Source organism: Glycine max, chromosome 18 (genome assembly GCF_000004515.6).
Source record: "Glycine max cultivar Williams 82 chromosome 18, Glycine_max_v4.0, whole genome shotgun sequence".
Taxonomy (NCBI): domain Eukaryota; kingdom Viridiplantae; phylum Streptophyta; class Magnoliopsida; order Fabales; family Fabaceae; genus Glycine; species Glycine max.
Genome location: NC_038254.2, coordinates 23,466,377 through 23,491,313, shown reverse-complemented (window position 1 = coordinate 23,491,313; position 24,937 = coordinate 23,466,377). Strand labels below are relative to the sequence as shown.

Here is a 24,937-nt window from a genome sequence, read left to right as displayed (position 1 = left end):
CATAAAAATATTATTTCTCACCTATTTCTCTTAAATAAATCAACACATATTATTTTATTTCTACTCTTTCTCATTTTCTTAAATTATCTCCTATTTCTATCTATTTTTTAAATTATTTCCAATTTTCATCTAGTTTATTTTTCTTATCTAAATCAAACACGACCTAAATGAATAGGTTAAGTACCAAGGAGATATTAATCAGATAATTAAGTAGGGTATGAGATATTATTAGATTAATTTTTATCTAACGTATATTTCACTATAGAAAAAAAAAATACATGGATTATGCTGAAAATAACCAATAGGGTTTGAAAACTGACAAGTCTATTTCCTGTTCATGGGGAATATGATGATATGATGAAAGAGACCGTAGTCCTAATGGGATTAGTTGTAATGCAAAGATTAGTTAAGTACACTAGTACAAATCATCAAGGCCAATTTTGATGGACGTGCGTGTGGACCTATCCAAACTCCAAGCATTGGCATATATATATATATATATATATATATATATATATACCCTTAACCCTTCTATTTCAGCTTCCGTTCATCCTTTTCTCTGACTCAAGAGTACAACTCCGAACAACCTATATTAGCCACTTTCTAGCTTCCAACAGGACCTAATCTCTCACCGTCTTAAACCAACCCCTATATAATCAGACAAGTCCATGTGATCTTTAAATCCTTGGTTTCCACCCTCGACAACATAAACAAAATGTATGAACACATGCATAATCAAAATTAACTGAAAAGGAAAACGATCAGTGAAAAGGAGTACCTACGAAACCAAAGTGGGAGGAACAATTTCTGAGCGCCGCCAGTGTAATCATTCAAAAAGATAATCACATAAGGGACCAGAATCTCTCCAACTTCCCATAAATTATTTCTACATTTTTTTTTAAAGAAAGAAGCTAAAAGCAGCTTTATCAACCCCTCCTGTGCCCGAAAATCTTGATTATTTATTACATGTTGGGTGGAGAAGTATGGATCCAGATCACCCTGAAAATAAATTTAAATGTGCATTTGATCTTTATCAATTTTATAGTAATTTCCAATTTCTTTAAAATGCTCACGAAGAATGCATAAAATAGAGCGAAAAAGGAAAATCTGCAAAGACCATAAAACCCATTGTGACTTAACAATCCAAATTCAATCATAACTTTACAAAAATAAATAACGTGCATTTGATCTTTATCAGTTTTATAGGAATTTCTTAATTCTTAAAAATGCTCATGGAGAATGCATAAAATAAAGTAAAAAGGAAAATCTGCAAAGATCCTAGAGAAACCCATTGTGATTTCAATCCAAATTCAATCATAACTTTACAAATGCTTTCAACTATAAAATAATGAAACTTTTCACAACCCAAAATTGGCAAAGTTTCGTTGCCTTCTTTCTCCCACGATTGTAAATATCCTTTCTTGCATACGTACTCTCTCGGAAATAGCCGAAGACAATTACCACTACTTTCAGTCTTTCACACGTTATAGCAAGCTGTCACAAGTCACAACAATACTAATCCTTCCATTACCACGTCCACAAGATTATAGAGATCAACATGCAAAGATTAAAAATTAATTTTTCTTACGTTATAAACGTTTTAATGCAAAATCTATCATTAATATTAAAAAATTTATTATCACATTTATTAATATAAAATATTTATTATTTTATATTGATGACTAATTTCTAATAAAAAATAAACTAACCATCTTTGTTATGTGTGTAAGACACATTGAATAGAGTGTGATTTATTTCGTGTAACATGAGTGAAATGAGAGAAGCTAGAAGAGAGAATGAGGGAGATTTTAGGAATCTAAGTGTGCTCAAATTAATGTGAGTGTTATTGTCCCCTTCCCCTTATGTGGTTACAAGATATCTATTTATAGTGATGTTGTTGTTGCCTTGTTAACCACATGGCTTATTCCAAGTGTTCACGTTGGAGGTCCCATTCTAAGGGTTGTCGTAAAATTATTATTATTTATTATATGTTGGTTATTGCTAGGTCGTATTCGACTTATGCTATTGTTGAATTTTTCGTTGTCATATTCTCCTCTCAAGTCATTTGATGTTCATCAAGTCGTGTGTCATGTGTCCATGATGTGTAAAGTTGATATTTTCCTCGAAACAATTGCCCCTGAGTCGATATTGTCTCAGAGAAACAATATCGACTTACCGAGTGTAAAGTTGATATTTATTCTGAAACACTTGTCCCTAAGTCGATATTGTCTCAAAGAGGAAATGTAAGCTTAATAAGTATAAAATTAATATTTATCCCGAAAAAGTTGCCCTTGAGTCGATATTGTCTCAGAGAGGCAATGTCGACTTAACGAGTAGAAAAGTAGAGAGTTGATGCCACATGGTGCTCTTACGTAGTTGTGGCTGTTGAGTGTCCTATCATTCGATTTTTTGGGCATGATTTGTTAGGTAATTGTGCCCTAAGGGTTCTTTATTATTGTTATTATATTCATAGAGCCCATAATTGCTCTTTATTTGAGCGTCTCTTTATTTGTTTTGTTTGTCTTAATTGTCTTTACTTTGTCATGATTGTCATGTTGTTGTGCGCATGCTTGGGAGTTCTTCTTCAAAAATCGCTTCAAGTGTTGTGTATGCTTGGTCATTCTTAACTTTCATTGTTTACAAGTGTGTGTTTTCTACTTTCATCTTTAACTTTCCAATTTGTTTGTCCTTGTCCTGTTAAGTCTCTTATTTGAGGATGTTTTGTGTTTGATCATACTCTTGAAGATGTCTTCCCGAAAGTCTAGTTTGAAGGGATCATTTGGTCGTAGTTCCCCTAGCTATTTTGAAAACCGTAGGAACACTCAAGTTGTTGATGGTAGAGGCGAGGGCGGCTGGACTATTCAAGACAACGAGGACATGACTGAGAAGGGAATTGAGTTGTGTCCTCAAAGGTGGTTGAATCCTCGTTTGATGGCAATTGTTCCTTCTACCAATACAGATTCTAATGTTTAAGTGTGAGTAGGTGGGGTCAAAAAATATTTTTGTTGTAAGGCCCATCCTTTGGCGACTGAGCCTAACAATGAAGGGATCCCTAGTTCGAAAGTGATTATATGTTGTGAGTTTTTGAAGTCATTAGAGCAACTTTACTCTTATGAGGATGGACTAGAACTTGCTAAGGCTTCCCTTTTGTACCCCCAATATATGCATGTTGGTTAGGGTTCATCTTTTATGAACCCTCCAAAATCTATTGGCAATTTGTTTAATGCAGATAATTTGTGTCAAATTTCTCATGTTGCCATAGATAAAACTAGTCACCTCCTTAATCTATTTGGTTTTAAGGGTAGTATGGAAAATTGTGTTGAAGTTGTTAGGATGGAAAGACAACTTATTGGTCTTAAGGGCGACAAGGTTCATTTTGATGACAAATTTAATCCCTTTTTTATTTGTGACATAAATACGGCCTCTAATTTAGAACTCCATGAGGCTCCTGGCTTAGAGGATATCAACTGGGCCGATGAGAAAATTCATGGTATTCGTTTTGTTTTGACTCCTATGGTCCTTGACCTTTTGACCCATCAATTTCCGATTACTAAGGAGGTTAATGTTGGTGGGTGAAAGATAGAGTAGTTTGGTGATGATGGTCGAATTTGTTCTCAAGGTAGGAGAGAAAATGTTAGAGTGCCTTCCATCGCTTCGAAGGACAAGGAGATAAGGCGTGCTTATAAGGATTTTTTTTCCAATGTGTGCCACTTATTTTGACAAGATTGGTTTGTAGTTACCCTTTAGCGATTTCCAAACTGGGGTCTTGAATTACCTTAGGATTTGTCCTTCTCAACTCCATCCAAATGTCTGGGGGTTTATTCTTGCATTTGAGAGGTTATGTATTCAACATAATTTATTTTTATCCCTCAATGTATTTCGTTATTTTTTCACAACATGGTGTAGTAAGAAATCCTCTGGTTATTCATGCATCTCTTTGAAGGGTTGCGGAGATATGGCGACCCTCAAGGCTTATGAAGAATAATACAAAAATTTTAAGGAGATGCATTATTGGATGAGACCTTCTAAAGATTGTTGGGATGGTCGTTTTGTTGTTAATGAAGGTGAGGATCGTGAGCAGTTTAAGTTCTGCTTTGAACTTTGTTGGTCCTCCACTCATTATAATGAGTCGGTTGATTTTTAAAGGAAAAAAGAAGAGTTGTCTTAAGAAGAACTCCGCTTCTGCGAATTCCATTGTTAAGTTGTTTAACAAGATTGGAGGCCACCCCTTGTAAATTGATTTTATGAACTGTCGATGAAGATTGGGAGTTGGTTTTAGGTGTGTGTTTGTTGTTTGTGCTTTGTTTCTGTTTTGAATTTTAGTGCTCTTAATGTTAGTAAACATTCTGTTGTTGTAGGGAAGCTCATGGAAAAGTCAAAGGATAAGCCTATGTCGGTAGCCTCTCTTTATGCCGCTAGTGGGGTGATAAGAAATTTTTTTAGAATAAGTCTGGAACGTCTGGTAGAGGGAAGGGTCATGCCATGGAGACTCGCTCTAAAAGTTCTCATGATATGCCTCCCCCTCCTTTGAAAATATAAAAGGTCATCATTATTGATGATGATGTGGAGTTAACCAACTCTAGTTTGGTGCCTGCTAGGAAGTTTGACGGTCCTTTTATGTGGAGGTTCTCTTCAAGCGAGGAGATTGATTAGGTTAGTTTGTATGAAAATTGGGATAATATTAAGAAGAGTAGCCATGCCGATTTGGATTTAGCTATCTCAATTTTGACAGGGGTAAAAGAGTATCTGACTCATGTTACCCTAAGGTATAAAAGCTTTCTGAATCTGAAGCAATCCCTGGTAAGTTCAACCCATAAAGCTAATAAAGGAAAAGGATGCCTCCTTAAAGAGGGTCGAAGGTCATGTTGATGCATTGTCAGAAGTGTAGAAGCAAGTTTTATGATGATGATTCAAGTATGAATCAAGTAGTTTTGATGATGACAAAAAGCCCAAAAGAATGATTTCAAGATTGAGTCAACAAGTTCAAGATCAAGATTAATTTCAAGATTTATGAGAAGATTCAAGAATACAAAAAAAATTGATTTCAAGATTCAAGAGAAGATGAATTCAAGATTCAAGAGAAGAAATCAAGAAGACTTCACAAGGGAAGTATTGAAAAGGATTTTAAAAAAAAACCAAACATAGCACAATTTTGTTTTTCAAAAGAGTTTTCTCAAAATTTTCTAAGTTACCAGAGTATTTACTCTCTGGTAATCGATTACTAGTTTCCTGTAATCGATTACCAGTGATAAAGTTTGATTTCAAAAAGCTTTTAATTGAATTTGCAACGTTACAAATGATTTTTATATGGTGTAATCGATTACAATATATTGGTAATCGATTACCAGTGTATCTGAACTTTAAAATTCAAATTCAAGTGTGAAGAGTCACATCTTTTCATAAAAGGCATTGTGTAATCGATTACGTGATTATGGTAATCGATTACCAATGATAAATTTTGAATAAAAAGTCAATAGATGTAACTCTTGACATGAATTTCTCAAGGTTATAACTCTTCCAATGATTTTCTTGACCAGACATGAAGAGTCTATAAAAGTAAGACCTTGACTTGCATTCTAATAACTTTTGAATATCTTTTGATAACTTTTTGAACAATTTCTTGAACAACTTTTGAGAAATCTTGAAACCTTTGCTACTCATCTTTCTTCTTCTTCCTTTGCCAAAAAGCTTTCTAAGTTTTCTATTTTTCCAAACCTTGTTCTTCTACAAAAAACAAAAGTGTGCTATATCTTTTCATTTTCTTCTCCCTTTGCCAAAAAGAATTCAACAAGGACTAATCGCTTGAATTCTTTTTGTGTCTCTCTTATCCTTTTTCCAAAAGAACGAAGGACTAACCGTCTGAATTCTTTTGTGTCTCCCTTCTCCCTTTTCAAGAGAATTCAAAAGGACACAGTCTGAGAATTCTTTTGATTCTTCCCTTTCCCTTAAACAAAATATTTCAAAGGACTAACCGCCTGAGGTGTCTTTTGTTTCCCCTTGCAAAGTTTCAAAGGACTAACCGCCTGAGAATTCTTTATCTTAACACATTGGAGGGTACATCCTTTGTGGTACAAGTAGAGGGTACATCTACTTGGGTTGTTGTAACTGAGAACAAGAGAGGGTACATCTCTTGTGGATCAGTTCAAGTGGAGGGTACATCCACTTGGTTGTTCAAAGAGAACAAGGGAGGGTACATCCCTTGTGTATCTTTTCTTGTAAAGGTTTTTACAAGGTTGAAAGAAATCTCAAGAACCCAAGGTTGCTTGGGGACTGAATGTAGGCACGGGTTGTTGCCGAACCAGTATAAAATGCTTGTGTTTGTCTTCTTCTTTCCTACACTCTTTAATTTCCGCTGTGCACTTTAATTTTCGCTTTTACTTTTTGTTAAGTCTCAATTCCTGTTCTTCACTTTCTTAACTTAGTAGTAAAAGCCTAATTAAATCTAGTAACATTAAGAATGATAAGTTTTAATTAGTAAAGGTTCATTAATAATTAATTCACCCCCCCCCCTTCTTAATTATTCCGAGGCTACATGATCCAACAAGAAGAACTCAACAAATATAAGGTCCAAGCAAAGGACTTAGAAACTTCTGCACAATAGAGAGAGGAGGAAATTCTCTGACTTAAGGAGAATGTGAATCAACAGACCGAGAAGCTTATTAACACTAAAGCGACTTGGGACCAGTGGGAGGAGAATTTTAAAAAGGTTGTCAACGTTTCTTTCAAAAATGCCTTAAAGCAGGTTGAATTTATGCATCCTAAGTTCGATATCAAAAAATCTCTTTACAATCCTTCTTTAGGTTGACGATGGTGAGCTTCATCAAACTCATCCTGGAGCTCCTAAGATCATGAATGAAAATTTTGTGGGACAGGAAACTGCTGATGTGGAGACTCTTGATGAAGAGATGGTTGATTGGTTTATTAATACCCCAGAGGCTAACTCTGATGATAAGATTGTCGAGGCTTCTAACGCTAATGCTAACCTTGAGGGATCTAAAAGGGTCGATATACTAGTTTTTCATGTATTGGGCCGAATTTAACTGCTTGTTGAACAATTATTTCCGCTTTAAATGTTGTTTTTTCCTTTTTTAGTTGTGAACACTTATTTTATTCCATTTGATATTATTTGTCACGCTAAATCTTGACAGTATCTTGCTGATGACATATGTTATTATTCTCTATGTAACTGTCTCTTACATTGTAGTTGTCGTTCATTGGTGGATCTTTTAATTTTATTATTTGTTGGTTGGTTGGCGCAATTTTGTGTATTAATTATGGTCGTATGGCTACAATTAATTGATTTTTCTGGTTTCATTGTTTACTCCAACGTCTTCTTGATTCTTTCTCTTCATCATCTATTCAAAATATCTTGAGCGTGATCTTGGGATTTTATTCTTTCTTCTTGGTGGCTGAAAATGTTTTGGTAGATGATAAGGAAAATTGAATCGATTTATTGATATGTTCTATTGCACTTGCTTTCTGTGTTGCTATTATCAATATATTTTATGTAGCTAAAAGGTGCGGGTATCATTCCTCATGGTGCGGGTATCGTTTCTCATACCTTTCTTTAAGTTGGCTTTCCATGTTGAGTCGCTTTCTTCTTGCTATCAAGACCGAGATCTCATTTGAGTTAATTTGCTAGTGACAATTGAGGTTGCTTAGTTTTTGTCCAATTGTCATCAAGGTCGAAAGCCTTATTTTGTCTTGTGATTCTTGTAACACATGTTTCATTAAATATAACAATTGTAGAATAAAATAGAAGAGTATCAATGTATTGTTCTTTTAGTTGTATAATCCAAATTATATTGTAGGGATGTTGTTCATATTTAATTCCAACTTACCTTTTTTTACCTTTGTTTGTACAATAAGTAGATTTTTTTTCGTACCTTAGTTTTGATACACCTTTTACCTTTGGCATTTGGTGGGGCGTCAGTTCCTTGAGCTGATATTTATGTTATGTTGATCTGTTAATGCAATGCCCCTTTGTTTAAGCACATGTCTATTTCCACTTTTTGTTTGACCTTATATAGATTTGATAGGTCTTTTGAAAAGATGTTACATTGGTTTGGGAATCTATTTCTCAGGCCAACTTGTCGTGTTATGTTGTCAAATACTTTATGTCAAGTTTATTTTGAAGTGCATATTGCTTTATCTTTTTAACTTCCACACCATTTATTGTGTTGAGGTGTCCTTTAATACTTCCCTATGTTTTTTCTTCGTTCTTGTAACTATCACGATTCCTAATGTAAGGCTTCTTTATTGCTTTGACGTTTGTTTTTCCTTTTTTACTTATAAATACGCACTTCCTTCCCTTTTTGTGCATCATTCTCTTCTTTTGGGTTTCTTTCATTTAGAAACTTTTCTAATCATTATCTTTTGTTTGATGCTCAACCTTTTTTTTTCCTTTTGTTAGTCCCTCTAGTCATTTTGACAAATATGCTTGTTGCCTTCAAAATGCTAGAGTGGCTAACACGAGGTTGGAGGTTGCTTGGAGCGTAAATGATCTTTCTCCAAATAGCTTGAGTGACTAAAGTTTCAAACACCAACAAGTCTCTTCGCTTGGTTTTGGTGTTTGGAGATCATCCCAAAAGGTCGACTCTAAGGTCAAAACGGTGCCCATTTGGTGTTCTTCTTCTAGCCCGCTGAGTGATCTGGATGTTGCTATAAGCATTGTGTTTTTTCTGGAGGATGGCGTCAAAGTTTCTATTTTGGTCTTCCCCCATCTAGAAAAATCTTATGGGTCGTGGATTGCTTCTGAGATGGTCTTCATCGTCTTTATATTCTCATTTCCTTTTGTGTATTTCTTTTGAATGTTTATCTTTGTGTGATATATACTAGGGAGGTATTTTCGTCATCTTTATTGTAAATGTAGGTTGCTCTGATGTAGGGCTTGATCCAAAATCAATGTAATATTGTCAATATTGAACAATAAGAGAAGTTTTTTGAACATACTTTGTCGTCTGCTTTGTATTTTGGCTTTTAGCCTTTCATATTTCTCTGATTGACTCATTTTCTTTCATTGTTGACTTATGTTGTGTGCTTCTATTTGCTTTTGTCATAATTTTTTTTTCAAGATGTTACCCCAATTTGGAAACTTATTTCCTTGGGTGCCCACATATTTCATAGGTCTTTCGATAAGATTTTACCTCAGTTTGGGAACCCATGTGACGCCCTAATTTCTAAGGTTGCCATTATAACTTAATTAATTCATTTCTTTATTTTGTAAAGCATGTTAATCTAGTTAATTTTCACAATTAAGTCAAACTGAGAAAGTGTGAACCAGAAATTTAGTGAATTATTTTTTTTTCTTTATTTTTTTATACTTTAAACTTTTCATTAGTTACTCTCTAAACATAATACCACATGATATGTAAAAATACTTTTTCACATTTTCGAAAAGAAGTATAACGTGATTTTGCTTGGAAACTTACTTCTCAAATAATTGAAGCAGAATAAAGAAACAACATATATCCAAAATATATGATATATATATACATACATATATATATATATATATATATATATATATATATATGTATATGTATGTATGTATATAAACTTACATAAGTTTTCCATTACTAAAGTAATGTGAACAATCCTAGGGTGCAATTGTATATGAAAATCAAGTAGATGACTAAATATACACATACCAAAAGCACTAAAGTCTAGGCCTACCCAGAAGAATTACATATAAAAGTAAAAGGTCCTAAACATAAAGCGACTACTCTAACACCCAACCCGGTGTGGAAACTACACAAAGGAACAGGTCATTTTCACTATCTCGACGTACATATCACATTGGCTAGCTGCCACTGGAACTCGCAGAACTTAGTGATCTTACAACATTTTAGTATTGGATGACTGTTGGGAGGACAACTTATACCACGGTAGAATGGTAGGTTCTCACCAACTGACGATGATTGTATTTTTCTCGGGGTTCCCAAGTCAGTCAAGTGAAATTACATCACAATTCAACATCGCTCCCCAAGGTCAATATGCCTTACACTTCATCTCCTAATGTACCAATTCTGGTCATTTGTTACCTTGAGGACTAACTCCTCAACACGCTCCTCATTGGAGATTTAATATCCTTATCACTAAGGGCCCTGCTATACACGGTACCAAACGATGACCAACAATTTTAAGACAAACCCTCGACTTTATCAACATAAGTGAATGAGGACCTCGTCCGCCACTATGGTGTGAAAACTGCCCATCGATCGTCATCTTGCACGCTTTAACAATTTCTAGCATGATGCCCCCATGCTACTCTCTTCATCTTTCATATCAACATTCCATTGCATATTTGTGTTTGCTTCCACGACTCTCAAGCGCATAACTCTCTTGTAGAAAACATCCTATCCACTCAGGTACCCGTGGCTGAGTCCCTATGCACTAACACAAAACATTGCATTTTATTCGAGACACACAATGTCCACTAGAATGAGGTCTAGTCAACATCAGGAGTCATGCTTAAGTCCTTGCATCCAACACAAAAATGTGCATGTCTTTCAAGACGTTTTATGCTTACTAGAACATGATTCTTGATGACACTGGGACTTGTGTCTGAGTCCCTGTAACTACCACACACAAGGTTTAACACACAGGTTCATTACAGTCCCCGATTGTAAAATAATTAGGTCACACACAATTCATGACAGGCAATAGTTGCCCGAGGTCAAAACTCCTAGTCTCCAAATAAACAACACAATCCATAGTTATGGTTGCCCAAGATTCACACTTCCCGGGTCTTCCAATCATAATGAAACATATCACAATTAAACTAAACATAGATAAAATAAATATACAACACTTAGGCAAACTCAACAAGGCAACACATCAACACTTAGTAAAAAATTTAAACAATTCAATACATCAAGTAGTCAAAAACCCTAGCTTTTAGAAAATAGGCAGATTCAAGTCTCTTTAAAATTTTGCAAATAATTTTATTATCGAAAAATTTTAATACAGCCTTAAAGGAAATTTCCTTATGTTTCCAACAAGGTAAAATACTTCATTAGAAAAAATCTACAAAAAAAATAAAAATCTTACAAGGTAACAAGACAGAGAGCACTTTAGTCTGAACATAGTTCAAAGATTTGTGAATTTATACCTCTTCCCAAAACCAAAAGGACTTCTACTTTTTACAGTTTGAATCTAACAAAACCCTTTTTTAGAAGGTAAAAATTACACAGATTTTCATCCTATGTTTCTCCCAGTAAAGTTTCTAACACTTTTCCTAGACATAAATATTGAGTTTTCTATAGCAACTTTGTTTTGCTTTAGCTTTTAGAAAATGAAAATGCGATACATAATTTTTTTAATTTAAATGGATGAAAATAATTTTTTTCTCTAGTTTCCTAAAAAGTAAACATTTTTTTAAGATGATAACCACAGAAGACAAAAGTTACAAATAAAATGAGCACTACCAAACATTCATTGCACAACAAGATAGTCACCTTGCATGTCACAAATGGTCCTTAAAATAACCTAATCTCTTAAGGGATTCAGCATGAAAGTTGTTGCAAATTGTGTCTGGAGTAAAACCAAAGAAGTTTTATGAAAATCTAACTGGTATTTTTCATTCTAGGGTCAAAACCCCGAGACTGGTCCAAAGGACAAATCCTTCCACCAACCTTTCTTTTCTCATTGCCTATTTTCGAAAATCCAAACTTGCTTTATAAATTCTAAAAAAAAATAGACATAGTATCCTTTGTACTAGGAGCTCTTCCAAAGCACGAAAATGAACAAAAAGAAGAAGAGAATTCATGCATGCAAGGGAAAAGTTCTCAACTTTGCAAAATAGTTGCAAAAAGACAAACAAAAAACTATTTTTGGTGCATGCATTACAATGAAGGATCAAATCACCATGGTTGCCTTCTCCCAAAGGAAATCATGGGGATTGAGCTCACCAAAATTACCCCCTTACCTTAGAGTTTAGTGCTACACAAAAATTATAAGAAGAGGTGATGAAAAGGATGCCAGCTTCTAAGCCTTACAAGCACAACACAAAGTTAGTGCAAAAAATTTGGAGTGGCTCTTCTTTCCTCCTTGGTGGCTCATGAATTTATGTGTTTGAGGGGAGATGAGTGCTTTTGGTTTACTTGAGGGTCAGATGAAATTTTTTTGGTGAGAGAAAGAACCTAACTTGTTCACTAAATTGAGGGAAAATTAGTGGAGAATGATTGTGAGGGGTTGGGTGTGTAAGTAATTAAAGAAAGGATTAGGGAAGGGTGTGGCAAGGCATGGTCAGCCCCTTCCCCCCATTGATGAGTGGAGATTTTCAATGATTATGGAAAATGAGTTTACACTGTGTAATTAATTTACACAGTGTAACCTTGCACTATGAAAAATATTTTTCTCGCAACATAAATATTTTTCTACTAACTTTAATAATTAAAACTAATCAAATAAGTTTTTAATAAACTTAAAACTTAAGGAGTTTATTATTTATGCAAATAAATAAGTTCCCAAGATCTAATTATTTACTTTTTCTAAAAAGGATTAAATTGACAACAAATTATCATATACAAAATAATTTGTGGGCAAATACTTATCACTCAATATAAAATAACTCAACACTATGATTTTTAATTAAATCACAGTTCACAGTCAATTCAAACACATGCAATTACTCAAGAAAGACTAATTACATACACAAAATGAGTTGTAATTTTCAGGGTGTTACTTTCCCCGAGTGCCTATAGATTTTGTAGGTCTTTTGATAAGATTTTATCCTACTTTGGGAACCCATTTCCCGGGGTGCCTACTTGTGGTTGAACAAGTCATTTTCCTAAAGTAAGACTTTTCTCCAACTATTGATTTTGAAGCGATGTATTAAAACCTATCCCATGTTATTGATATCCTTTGTGAAATAGGTACATGGGCAAGGTATGTGTTACCCGATTTTCCTGCAAAAATCAAAATATATCTAGGAATATATATTTTTTTAGGTTCTTACCCTTGCTATTTTTCTTTGTTTAGTTATAGTACTTGCACAAGTTGGATGTGTTCTAAGTACACGAAATTATATCCCCCAAAAATGTTTCCAAAATATAAGCTTCATTCTCTGTCTTTGCACCCTATATGGTCCTTCCTAGTTTTCTGTGAGTTTTCCTTGGTGGTTGTTTTTCCCACCAATGTTAGGATGACATTCTTATTATAACTAGTAGCTATTTTCCTTTTTAGCGTTGCATTACGACAACCTCTCTTCTTTCTTCAATGAGATCAAGCTTGGTTCTAATGTTTCTCTCATTCTGATTCTAGTTCAAATTCGTAATTCTTAAGGCCGACTCCTCTATTTCTATAGGGATGACAGCTTAAGTGCCATATACCATCCCAAATAGGGTTTCTCCTATGGCAGAATGTGGGGTCATTCTGTAGGCCGTAAGACATGTGATAATTGTTCTACCAACTTCCTTTAGCCTTCTTTACTTTTTTCTTTAGACCTCTTAGGATGATCTGATTTGCTGCTTCAGCTTAACCGTTGGTTTGAGGATGCTCTACTGAAGTGAACCTTTGTTTGGTGTTCAAACTCAATAGCAATTGATGGAATTGCCTATTAGTGAACTGAGTGCCATTGTAAGTGACTATGACGTCCGAGTTCTTGAACCTCCAGATTATTAGTCTGACTATGAAATTTTCAACATTTTTAGAGTTTATGGTAGCAAGTATTTTTGCCTCGACCTACTTGGTGAAATAGTCGACAACTACTACTAGATATTTGACTTGCCCTAGAGCCCTTGGAAAAGGTCCTAGTATGTTGGTTCCACACTAGAGAAACGACCATGAGGATGCCAAGCTTTGCTATTCATTTGTCGATGCATGTAGTATGTTGATGCATTTTTGGCATCTTTCAAATCTCCACACAAAGTCGACTGTGTCAGTTTCTATAGTTGGCCAGTAATAGCCGATTCTTAATATTTTCTTGCCAAGGTCCTATCTCTAGAATGTTGACAACAACACCCTTGATGTATATCGGTCATTACATATTTTGCCTCAGCCGCTCCTAGACATTTCGAGGATGGTTTGGTGAATCCCCTTCTGTAGAGTTTGTCATCTATTATACCGAATTTGGTGTCTCTTTACAATTTTGTCTTTCCTTTTGATCTTCTGGGTTGATGGCATTTTATTTATATTCTAGGATTGGTGTCATTCAACTTTCTTGGATTTCTATCATGGCAAACCTCGAGGTGTGTATTTTTTGGCAAAATATATTTTCCTCAGTGTATTCTAGGATTGGTGTCATCCAACTTTCTTAGCTTTAAGAGTAAATCCGCTTTTTCATTTTTCTCTTTTGGAATGTAGATGAATTCTAGCTTCTTGAACCTTTCCTTCATTACCCTTATTTTATCAATGTACTTTTGCAAAATTGGCTTTTTAACTTGGAATTCTTCATTCAACAAGTTGACCATTAATTTCAAATCACTGAACACTTTAAGACTTGGACTTTCATGTCAACTGCTATTTCCAAACCCGCTACACAGTTTCATATTCTGCTTGATTATTTGTGAGTGGTAATGCTATCATTAACTCCTTCTCGAGTACAACACAGTGTAGGGGCTCTAATAGGATTCCTACTTAACATCGTGTTTCACTAGATGATCTGTCGACAAACAGAGTCTAGGATAATTCTTCTTGCCTTCTTTCCACTCAAGTTAGTGTCATTTTAGCTATGAAGTCGACCAAATATTGGTCATTGGGCACTTGTCTCAGTTGGTATTACAGACTATATTCCGGAAATTCAATGGCCAAGGTTACCATCCTCCATGCTAGGTTATGGCAGTGTAGTATTTTCCTGATTAGTTGATCCATCCTGACTACAATTGGATGTGCTTGGAAGTATAGACGTAATCTTTGGGCTTAGAACACTAGAGCCAAAATTACCTTTTTCACCTTCGGATATCGTAACTCGATGTTTTGAAGAGCTCGACTTATGAAGTACACTAGCTTCTAAATTTTATTGTCATCTTTGACTAGTGCAACACTGTCTACTTCTTCTGTTATCGCCGGGTACAAGTAGTTCGTTTCTCCTAGGTTTGACTTTTTTAGAGTCAGTGGGGTGGATAATGTTTTTTTGAATTATTGAAAGACAACTTAACATTCTTCTGTCTAGTTGAATCTTTTGTCCCTTTTCAAAATCTTGAAAAAGGGTAAAACTTTTTTAGCTAACTTAGCCACGAACCTTGTAAATGCTACCAACCGTTTCTTTAACTTCTGAATATTCTTAACAACATTTGGAGTCTACATCTTTAGTATAGTCTAGCATTTGTCAGGGTTTAGCTCGACCCCTCTTTCTAACAACATTTAACCCAAGAATTTTCCTGCAAACACCCCAAAGGTACATTTTTTAGGGTTCAAGTGCAATTTGTATTTCCTCAATTGAGCAAAGGTTTATGCTAGATCCACTGTGTGCTATTTTGGGGTGCTTCTTTTTACTATCATGTCATCGATATAGACTTCCAAGCTCTAACTTATCTATTTTTAAAATCCCTCGTTCATCATCCTTTGGTACGTGGTGTTGGACAAATGACCCCAGTTATCTTAAGAAGGGGTGAATTAATTTCCTACTAACAAACTTTTAACCCTCCTTTTAAGTGATAGGCTTAGAATGCACAAGAAGAAGCAACAATCAATTTAATAATGTTCTTTAAACATGCAAGAAGAAATTGATTGCAATAAAATAAAAGAGATAAGGGAAGAGAGAAATGCAAACTCGATTTATACTGGTTTGGCCACTTCCCGTGCCTACTCCCAGTCCTCAAGCAACCCACTTCAAATTTTTCATTCTCTTTGTAAAAGTCTTTTTACAAAGTCTAAATCACACATGGACAATCCTTCCCTTGTGTTCAAGAATCCTTACAACTTATGAGACCCTCGGTCCCTTAATCAATCTCTTTGAGTAAGAAGAAGAAGAAGAAGAAGAATTCTCTCTTTAAGAGAAGGATATTACAATTGAAGTTCCTGGATGAACTTTTAATAGATTTGCAAGTGTTTGCCCAAAAGTTGTTGAGAGAGCATTTGGCAATGAAGTTCTCTTGGAATATCTCTCCCTTGCTTTTTGAAGTCAGACACACACATATATATAGGCCTTTCGTGCCTTTTCAAAATGGTTTGAAGAGATGTATCTTTTCAAAAAGCTTTTTCTGAATTTCTTCACTGGTAATAGATTACAGGTTTCTGGTAATTGATTATACAATTATATTTTGAAGGTTCATGACTTTTGAATTTGAATTTCAAGAGTTTCGTTGCTGGTAATCGATTACACACATCTGGTAATCGATTACAAGTTCAAATTTCAAATTCAAAACCCTTTTAAACAACTATTTTTCAAACTTGTCTTCTGGTAATCAATTACACTGCCTGGTAATCGATTACCAGAGCCTTGCATGTCTTGGAAACACTTTATTTTGAGACAAAGCTTGATCTTTAGTGAATCTTGAAACAAGACTTTGTTTGTTGAAGCAATCTTGTACTAATCTTGAAGCATTGCTTATCCTTTGAAGCAACCTTGTTTGATTCTTCTTTGGCATCATCAAAATCATGTATACATACATTCACATGTGGCTCCGACATTCAGCCTGAAGGGCATGACCTTGCAACAATAATTTGTCTTATTTGACATACATGTTTTACTAAGGGGTTTACTACCAACTTCTGATAGAAAAGGTTTGGATCTATGCCTGGCATGTCATCTGGTTTCCATGCAAATACATTGACATTGTCTTTGAGGAATGAAATTAGAGCATTCATAGTCGCTTCATCCAAATCCGCTCCTATAGACGTTGTTATTCTTTCCTAATCTGGAGGTTTTGACAACTTTTTATCAGCTCCAACCTGGGTGTGCATGTCCTTTTCTTGATGTCCTCTACTCAATCTAACTCAATGAACATTACCTCAGATTGAATTTTGGCCCTTGGCTCATAATCCATTTCTTCCATTTTGTCAATATCTTTTTGCTTTGGTGACTCTTTATAGCTCTCATGAGCTTTCTTCTAGTCTCCTTTTAATGTTATGACTTGCATCTCATCGTTGAGGAACTTCATGGCCTGATAAACTATTGAGATTATAACTCCCATTGTATTCAAGGTCAGACTACAATGAATCTGATGATGATGGTTCTGGTTATTGTTGTCTTCCCAAAGGTCTCGTGCAACTTTACGTATCCTATTAGGGTTATATGATGACTAGAGAAACCTATGAGGTCCTCGTTGTAGGGAAGCAACTCTAATTGAAGGATTCTAAGATTCTTAAAGAAATCATAAAACATTATATCGGTAGAGCTGCCAATGTCGACCAACAACCAATGTACCTCTTTGTTGTTTATGAAAGCTTTTACTAACAAGGGATCATCATAGTTTGGGACAATTGACATGTCCATGTCCTTGTCATTAAAGATCAATGCTAGGGTTCTTCTCTTAGTTGACTCACAATTTCTTCTGTTGTGTGTTGTAGTTAGTACTTCTCTCGCATGTCTTTTCCGAGCATTGTTTCAAGGACCTCCACTAGTAAATCCTCTTGCTATGACATAAATCACTTCATGTCCTCACTGTGGAGAATCTGGTCGTCTCTGAGGAGAATTTGACTTATGCTTTAGCTCGAATCCTTCCCAATGTATCGTTTGCATACGATTTTTTGTGTCCCTTTCTAGAGTTTTGTGTCGATACCTTGGGGAATGCTCCCTAGAACATCCTTTTCTTTGAAGTCAATAAGGGCTTCTCAATCTTTCCCATTTTTCATCATGAATGGTATATTGAGGTCTATAATTATCTATCCTTCTTTACATATATCTGTCAGTTTCCCTCAATGTGTAGGGATTTCAATGACAATATTTTGACTAACCTTTTTTGTCATTTCCTATGCTCAACAATTTAGAGACGTCCAAACTGACTTCCTTTAACACCACATTCATGATTTCATTTAGTATTCTCCCTCGAGATGCAATTAAGGGAGAATACTCATCATATTTTGGCCTAGCTTTATAAGTCGACCTTTCATCCAACTTTGTTGACTTGTCATTTTTTGTCTGTGTTGTATTCTTTTGCACGTTTTGATTTTCTGTTGTTTTCAACTTTCCAATATCCAAGACATTTTCAAAGTTAATATATTTCTCCGCCTTTTTCAAGAATTCCTCCAAAGTGATAGGTGGCGTTTTTGTGATGAATATGAAGAAAGGATCCTTCCCACACACTGTCTTTAGCCAACATCAACACAACTCCTGGTTGTTCCATGACTCTTGCCTCTTTGTTGAATCGCAAGATGTATCCATTGAGAGGTTCCCCAAGTCCTTGCTGGATCAACCTTAGGTTGACTTCTATCTTTGGTCTTTCCTTGCTAGTTGCGAAGGCAAACCTAAATTTTTCTCTTAAATCTAGCCATGAATTGATGAATCTCAACGGAAGAGATTGAAACCGCTTCAACATAGTGGATTTCAGTGATAGTGGAGATGCATGACACATTATAGAAGCAGAGGTTCCTATGTATGCTAATGCCGATTCAAACCTCCACAAGTGATCGTTTAAATCAAAGGATCCGTTGTACAATCCTATTGTTGGAAGCTGCCTTAATTGTTTTGGGACTTGAAGTTCAACTAATTGTTTGGAAAATGACATATTGAATGGAATAACTTCATCAAAATCCACTTCATCGATGATTCTTTCTTCTTTGATTTGGGCAGAATATGTGATTTCAAAATTTCTAGCTCATTTTCTGCATGTTTTCTTCTCGCTAACAAATTTCCTTCGCCTTCCATTGCATTTGAAGGCTTATTTTGAGAATCATGTTTCTTTTTTTGCAGATCCATGATCAATTTCTAGTTATCTTCAAGCATTTTTTTTCTATTTGTTGAGCATCTCTATTAGCTTAACAAATTGCGCACTCGTGAACGACATATTTTCTTCCATCCTTGGCTAGGCTATGGCTTCTGTCATAGGTGAAAAATGTGTTGTTGTTGTCGAAGTTTTTTGTTTCATGTGTTCACCATAACAAAGATTCGTGATAATGAATCCTTTCATCCTAGAGAATCAAAGATCCACACAAATGAGGCCATTGTGACAATGTGGGACATGGGGTGCAATTTGTTTCATGCAACGTGGAGTGAAATGGGAGAAGAAGAGAGAATGAGAGAGAGAGAGAGAGAGAGAGATCTTATGAATTGAGTGAGTTCAAATGTGTGAGTGTTATCGTCCTCCCCTTATGTGGTTACAAGATGTCTATTCGTAATGATAATGTCGTGGGGCTATTAGCCAAGTGGCTTGCCCGATTTTGAGGATCATCATAAACTTATTATGTATTCTTTATAAGTCGATTATTGCTAGGTCATCTTTGATTTATGATAGTGTTGAATTTGTCATTAGATTATTATACTCAAGTCGATCAATGTGCATTAAGTCAAGCGTCATGTGTCCATAACATATAAAATTGATATTTATCATGGAATAATCTTTAATATAATTTCTCCTTTTAATTATATTTTTCCATCTATAGAACTTGAATTTAATATCTTGTTTAAAGATACCAAATACAATAATATTCAAACCAACCGCTTTGATTAATATTAAACTAATTCTATTTGATCAATTTTAAATATACACCGAAGTGACCAAACTAATGGAAATGGGTAAATGACATAAAATTAAACTTTTTTTATAAACATAAAATTAAACTTATCTAGTACTAATTTCACAAACTTATTAATTTTGTCTGGGCTTATGGGGATTATAGCATTATTGTAAATCTTAATTTAATTAGACGTGCCAAGGTTTGGCACGTCATGAGGGACATCGAAAAGTCTTGTGTAGTCGTAGGAGCATATATATAGCTGCATGGTTTGTCTGGAGACACTCTGAAGAAGCATAAAGTTCATTGGGTGTAAAGTTTTGAAAAGTCAGATCTAAGTAAAGCTAAGCTATGTATGTATGTATGTTATGTCCATGCTTGCTTCATGTAACACTGTGGATGAAGGACAGGCAGAAGAAATTATCATCATGCATGCATGCAGAGTGTGCAGGGTCGCTCATCGAATTTGTAGTGAAAGGTTTGGCATTGCCCATTTGCCCTACCTATGACGGTAATTTACCTCTAAACTTTAGGGAAAAATAAAAGCAGCAATCACAATTAATTGAGACATAACCAAGATACGTTACTTTATTTATTTTTCCTTGTTGGTTACACCACGTTACGTTACATTACTTAATTACTTGCAGATGGATATACAGAAAATGGGAATTGATTGTCTCTCTGTTTTCAGAATTTCATATTATTTAATCGTTTGAAATTTTGTATTTGTATAATTCATTTTTATAAGGAGTTAGTTTTCTCCAGTAAAAGAAAAGAGAATTAGTTTTCTCATAAATTTTATTTACGATGAGTTTGTATCAAAATTATGTATTTATATAATATATGTACGAACAAATAGTATGAAATTTTCATATACTTTTATCATACAATTTCTTTTGCGAATGAATATTACAATTTTTGAAAGAATAAAATTTATTCAATATATATAAGAAGTTAATAAATTATTGATTTCAGAATTCGGAATAATATGTCTTGAAGTTAAAGAGACATGCTAAGATAAGAAAAAATTGATTCGAATATTCTATGGACGTTAAACTAGAATCCAACAATAACAAAAAAAAAATTAAAAATGGTTGCTAGATTTGTCGCATCCCATCGTTGTGTGTTGTCTCTTCTGTTATTAAGCTGTGCGTTTTGTTGGGCATGATCAATCACTTTCCCATATCGCATTACCGGAAGAAGAGTTCGAATGTCGGCTATAAAATGATTTGCTCGTCACATAAATAGCTTAACATACATTTTATTACATAAAGGCCTTTCTGTATTTCATTTTTATTTCACTAAATATAATAAATACTGTATATTTTTACTATAGAGAAACTATTTATGTATTATTGGTACCCGTATGATACACTATTATTAATATTAAGTATTTTGCTGATTTTAAAAAAAACTATATAATTTATACAAATAATAGATAATTTATTGCAGTAAGATATCCAAACTCTTTTAAGAAAACTCCGCATATTTTATAATCACGCAATAAATCTTTAACTTGGTGTTGTAAAGTTAGTCTTTCAAAATTCTATCACAAATTTAATCTTTTAAAAATTTAAATTATCATCACCTTAATTGTTTTTAGAGATTAATGCGTGTAAGCAAATCCGTCCTATATTTTTGTCATTACTTTAATTTTCTTTATATAAAATGCTTAATTGCAAAATTCGTCTCCTTATAAATGTTGACTAAATTAAAAAGTTGATTAATATTTTCTTGAAAAATAAGAACTTAAAAAAATATTTAAGAAATGACTAAAATCATAGTTCATGAAGTAAGAAACATACTCTTTTATCATTACACCAAAGTATTCATTTAAATATTTGGTGCAAAATATAATATTAATATAAGTTTTATACAATTCAAAAATTTATTCTATTTTAATTTATTATATTTTTATAATCTTATATATTATCTTTTAAAATATAATATATAAGATTAAATTCTATTTTCACATAAATTAGAATATGTATATTTATATAAAATTTATTTTTATTTAATATATTATATTTATCTTTTAAAATAATACTTGTGATTTAGTGATAATATTTTTTTATCTATATTAAGATATTCATGTTACTTATTATAATATACATAAATTAATAATGTCAATAAAGTACATCTATAAATATTTTTAAAAAAAAGAAAATACTCTCATTTTATTTAATTATGTGACTATATAATTTAATTCTTTAAAAAAAATTTATACCTGATTAAATAAAATTAAATATAAATAAAAAATATTATTATAATAAATAACGATAATATCTTAATATAGGTAAAATAACATTGTCATTAAATCACATAAATAAATATTAAAAAGATAATAAAATACTGTCATTTTGTGAAATTATAATTTATGTAAAAAAATATACATTAAAGATAAAATTTATATTATATACTTACTTTATAAAATAAGTTTTGAATAGTGTGATAAAAATATATAAGATTATAAAAATATAATATATAAAACAAAAATAATGCTTATATATGTATACATATTTTAATTTATGTGAAAATATAATTTAATCTTATATATTATATTTTAAAAGATAATATATATATATATATATAAGATTATAAAAATATAATAAATTAAAAAAAATAAAATTTGAATTTTAAACTATTTTTATATAAAACTTATATTAATATTATATAGTACTTAGGTGTAATGATAAAAGAGTGTTCTTCTTACTTTAAGATCATGATTCTAATTCTTTTTTAAACATTTTTTTAAGTTATTATATTTTAAGAAAATATTGGTCATTTAGTGATTGTTTTTGTAATTAAGCCTATGTAAAACACAATGTAGTGATATTTTGCATTTCAAAGAGATTAATTAATGAACAAAGCTTTTAGAATATTCAATTATTCATATGGAGATGTTTTATACTATCTTCAAAGAACTAATTTCGTATTCATTTTTTTTTCTTTTGAAAAGAATAACATGATCCACTATAACTTTGAAAATCACATTGAGAGTTTGCTTTTCCTAAATCTTAATATCATGTGACTCAAATATAAATTAAATTACACTTTTTTATTTAAGTTTGTTAAAATTCCAATTTTTTAATTTCTAAAAACTATATATATTTTCATTTAAAATAAATATGTGTTACACTTTAATCAATATTAATATAAACTAGATTCTTAGAAATGATACTTTTTTTCTCTTTTAATTCTTTACAAATCAATAATTAGTTTTGAACCTTTATTATTAATGATCGATGTGACTTTAGAGTTTGGAATATGAGAAGAAAAACATTCAAAATCGATAATGTACGTATATGGTGTTTGAAACTTAATTTATTTCATTTTCTAAAGTCTGTTTTTGAAGGCATTTTCTAAATTCTTAAAACTAATAAGTTAATATTGAATACAATGGCATTGGATGTTGTTGAGAAAGAGAAATAAATATTTTTAACAGATTCATAATTGTTTATTTTATCAAGTGATTTGTTGATATTATCAGAAATTAAAATCTAGTACTAAGGGTATTTTATAAATTTTTAATAAATTTAAATTCATAAGAGTAAATGTTTTAGAAGGAGTACTTATGTGTTTAGCACTCCTGTTATACTAATTAAAAAATATTTAAACTTTTGTTTCGAAAATTCTACAGTAACAAGTTAGAAGTAACCCAATGGTCAACGTTTGTGTCAAAATATAAATAAAGCAACGCACACGACCACATAACCAGTTCCAACTTTCAACTTCACAAGTAGTAGAAAGAGCTAACACAAGCTGCTGCTATAAGCTACCTTGCCCTTCTCTTGTCATATTCCTCCTTCGGTTACGCTGCTCCAATCATATAATGGAAGAAGCACTCCGTCGTCTCAACGGAATGGCCCCCACTCAAGTCCCCGACACAACCGTCTCCGACCACCACCCCAAGAAGAGCGCCACCAAGCGCGGGCTGCGCGACAACGCCAGCTCCGGCGGCACCATGCGGTACCGCGGCGTGCGCCGCCGCCCCTGGGGCCGGTACGCCGCCGAGATCCGTGACCCGCAGTCGAAGGAGCGGCGCTGGTTGGGCACCTTCGACACGGCGGAGGAGGCCGCCTGCGCCTACGACTACGCCGCCCGCGCCATGCGCGGCGCCAAGGCCCGCACCAATTTCGTCTACCCCGACGCCGCCGACCCCCACCACCACCTCTTCCAACCCTACAATATCAACCCCAAACACTGCCACGTCACCAGGTGGATCCCCAACCAAAATTTAAGCGCTGACTTCTCCACAAATGGCCACAACAACAACAACCCTTCTTCTTCTTCTTCTTCTCTTAACATGCTTCTCTTTCGTGACTTTCTCAACTCTTCTTCTCACCACTTTCATAACAATAATAATAATAGCAAGTCTTCTAGTTGTTATGTAAACTCTTCATCATCATCTTCTTCTGCCACTAACTGTCTCCAAGGTTGTTGCTTTACCAACGCTAATTTTGGAATGGAAGTTGCTGAAGCTATTGATGAAGAATCGGAGTTTTTCCCGCGAGAGTCTTCGGATTCTGGATTGTTGGAGGAGATTGTCCACAAGTTCTTGCCAAAATCGAAGCCCAAGAATGAAACTTTGTCAGCTCCTGAGATGCTTCCTCAACCGAAATTTGATCACAAGAATGTTTCTGCTGCAAAGGGTTATGCTGATATTAGGACGAGGGTTCCGAAGGTTGAAGCTTTTGGTGTCCCTTATGATTCTTCTCCCGTGCAGCAGCAATTCGAAGCCCTTCATCATGGTTTCAACACCATGCAGGGTGTGGCTATGGAGAGAAACAATCAGTTTGTGATGAACCATGTTGCTGCAGGGTGCTCCAACATGGAAGATTTTCTTCAGTATCCAGAGCTTTTTAATTCTCTTGCAGCCAGGATGCAAAACGCTTAGGCTTTGTTAAAAGTATGTCTTCTGGTAGTTTAGTTAACTAGCTTTAGGGGAAAAAAAAGAAGAAAACAAAAAACATGTTAAGTCTTGTTTCAGGTTCTTTTGTTTTAATCTATCTTTACCTTAATTAGACGTGTGTTGTTGATTACTACATCCTCAGCTAACGTTAATTTGATTTCTTTCACTGGGAATGTGGTTTCTTAGGGTTTTATGATTGGTAGGAGGTTTAACTACTAGGTTTATGTGTCCAAAACTCTGTATTCTGGCCCCTACTATGGGTTGGTAAGTACTTGAAATTATCGATTATTCTGAAATCGTTGACTGTGTTCTGTTTAAGCATGCGGTTGCCCATTTCAGTGCTTGTATATTTTTATTTTTATTTTTGCATTTTTTTTAATGTTTGCATTAATTTTTTGTACTGAGAATTGAAGGGGTTTCGTGGGAACGACATACTCGGAGTAAAGTGAAATTCTTGTTTTCAATTGC

General features: G+C 33.9%; 1 protein-coding gene across 1 annotated transcript; it reads left to right on the top strand.

The window, feature by feature from the left end:
- The first annotated feature begins 23,296 nt into the window (after positions 1-23,296).
- On the top strand, positions 23,297-24,642 carry LOC102661952 (ethylene-responsive transcription factor ESR2). Its single transcript, XM_006603273.3, has one exon. It carries the CDS (start codon positions 23,390-23,392, stop codon positions 24,452-24,454), a length of 1,065 nt encoding a protein of 354 aa, XP_006603336.1. The 5' UTR covers positions 23,297-23,389; the 3' UTR covers positions 24,455-24,642.
- Positions 24,643-24,937: the final 295 nt, after the last annotated feature.

Excerpts from the sequence above, each read along its gene's own strand:
- LOC102661952 (XM_006603273.3), top strand. The coding sequence starts at position 23,390 with ATGGAAGAAGCACTCCGTCGTCTCAACGGAATGGCCCCCACTCAAGTC.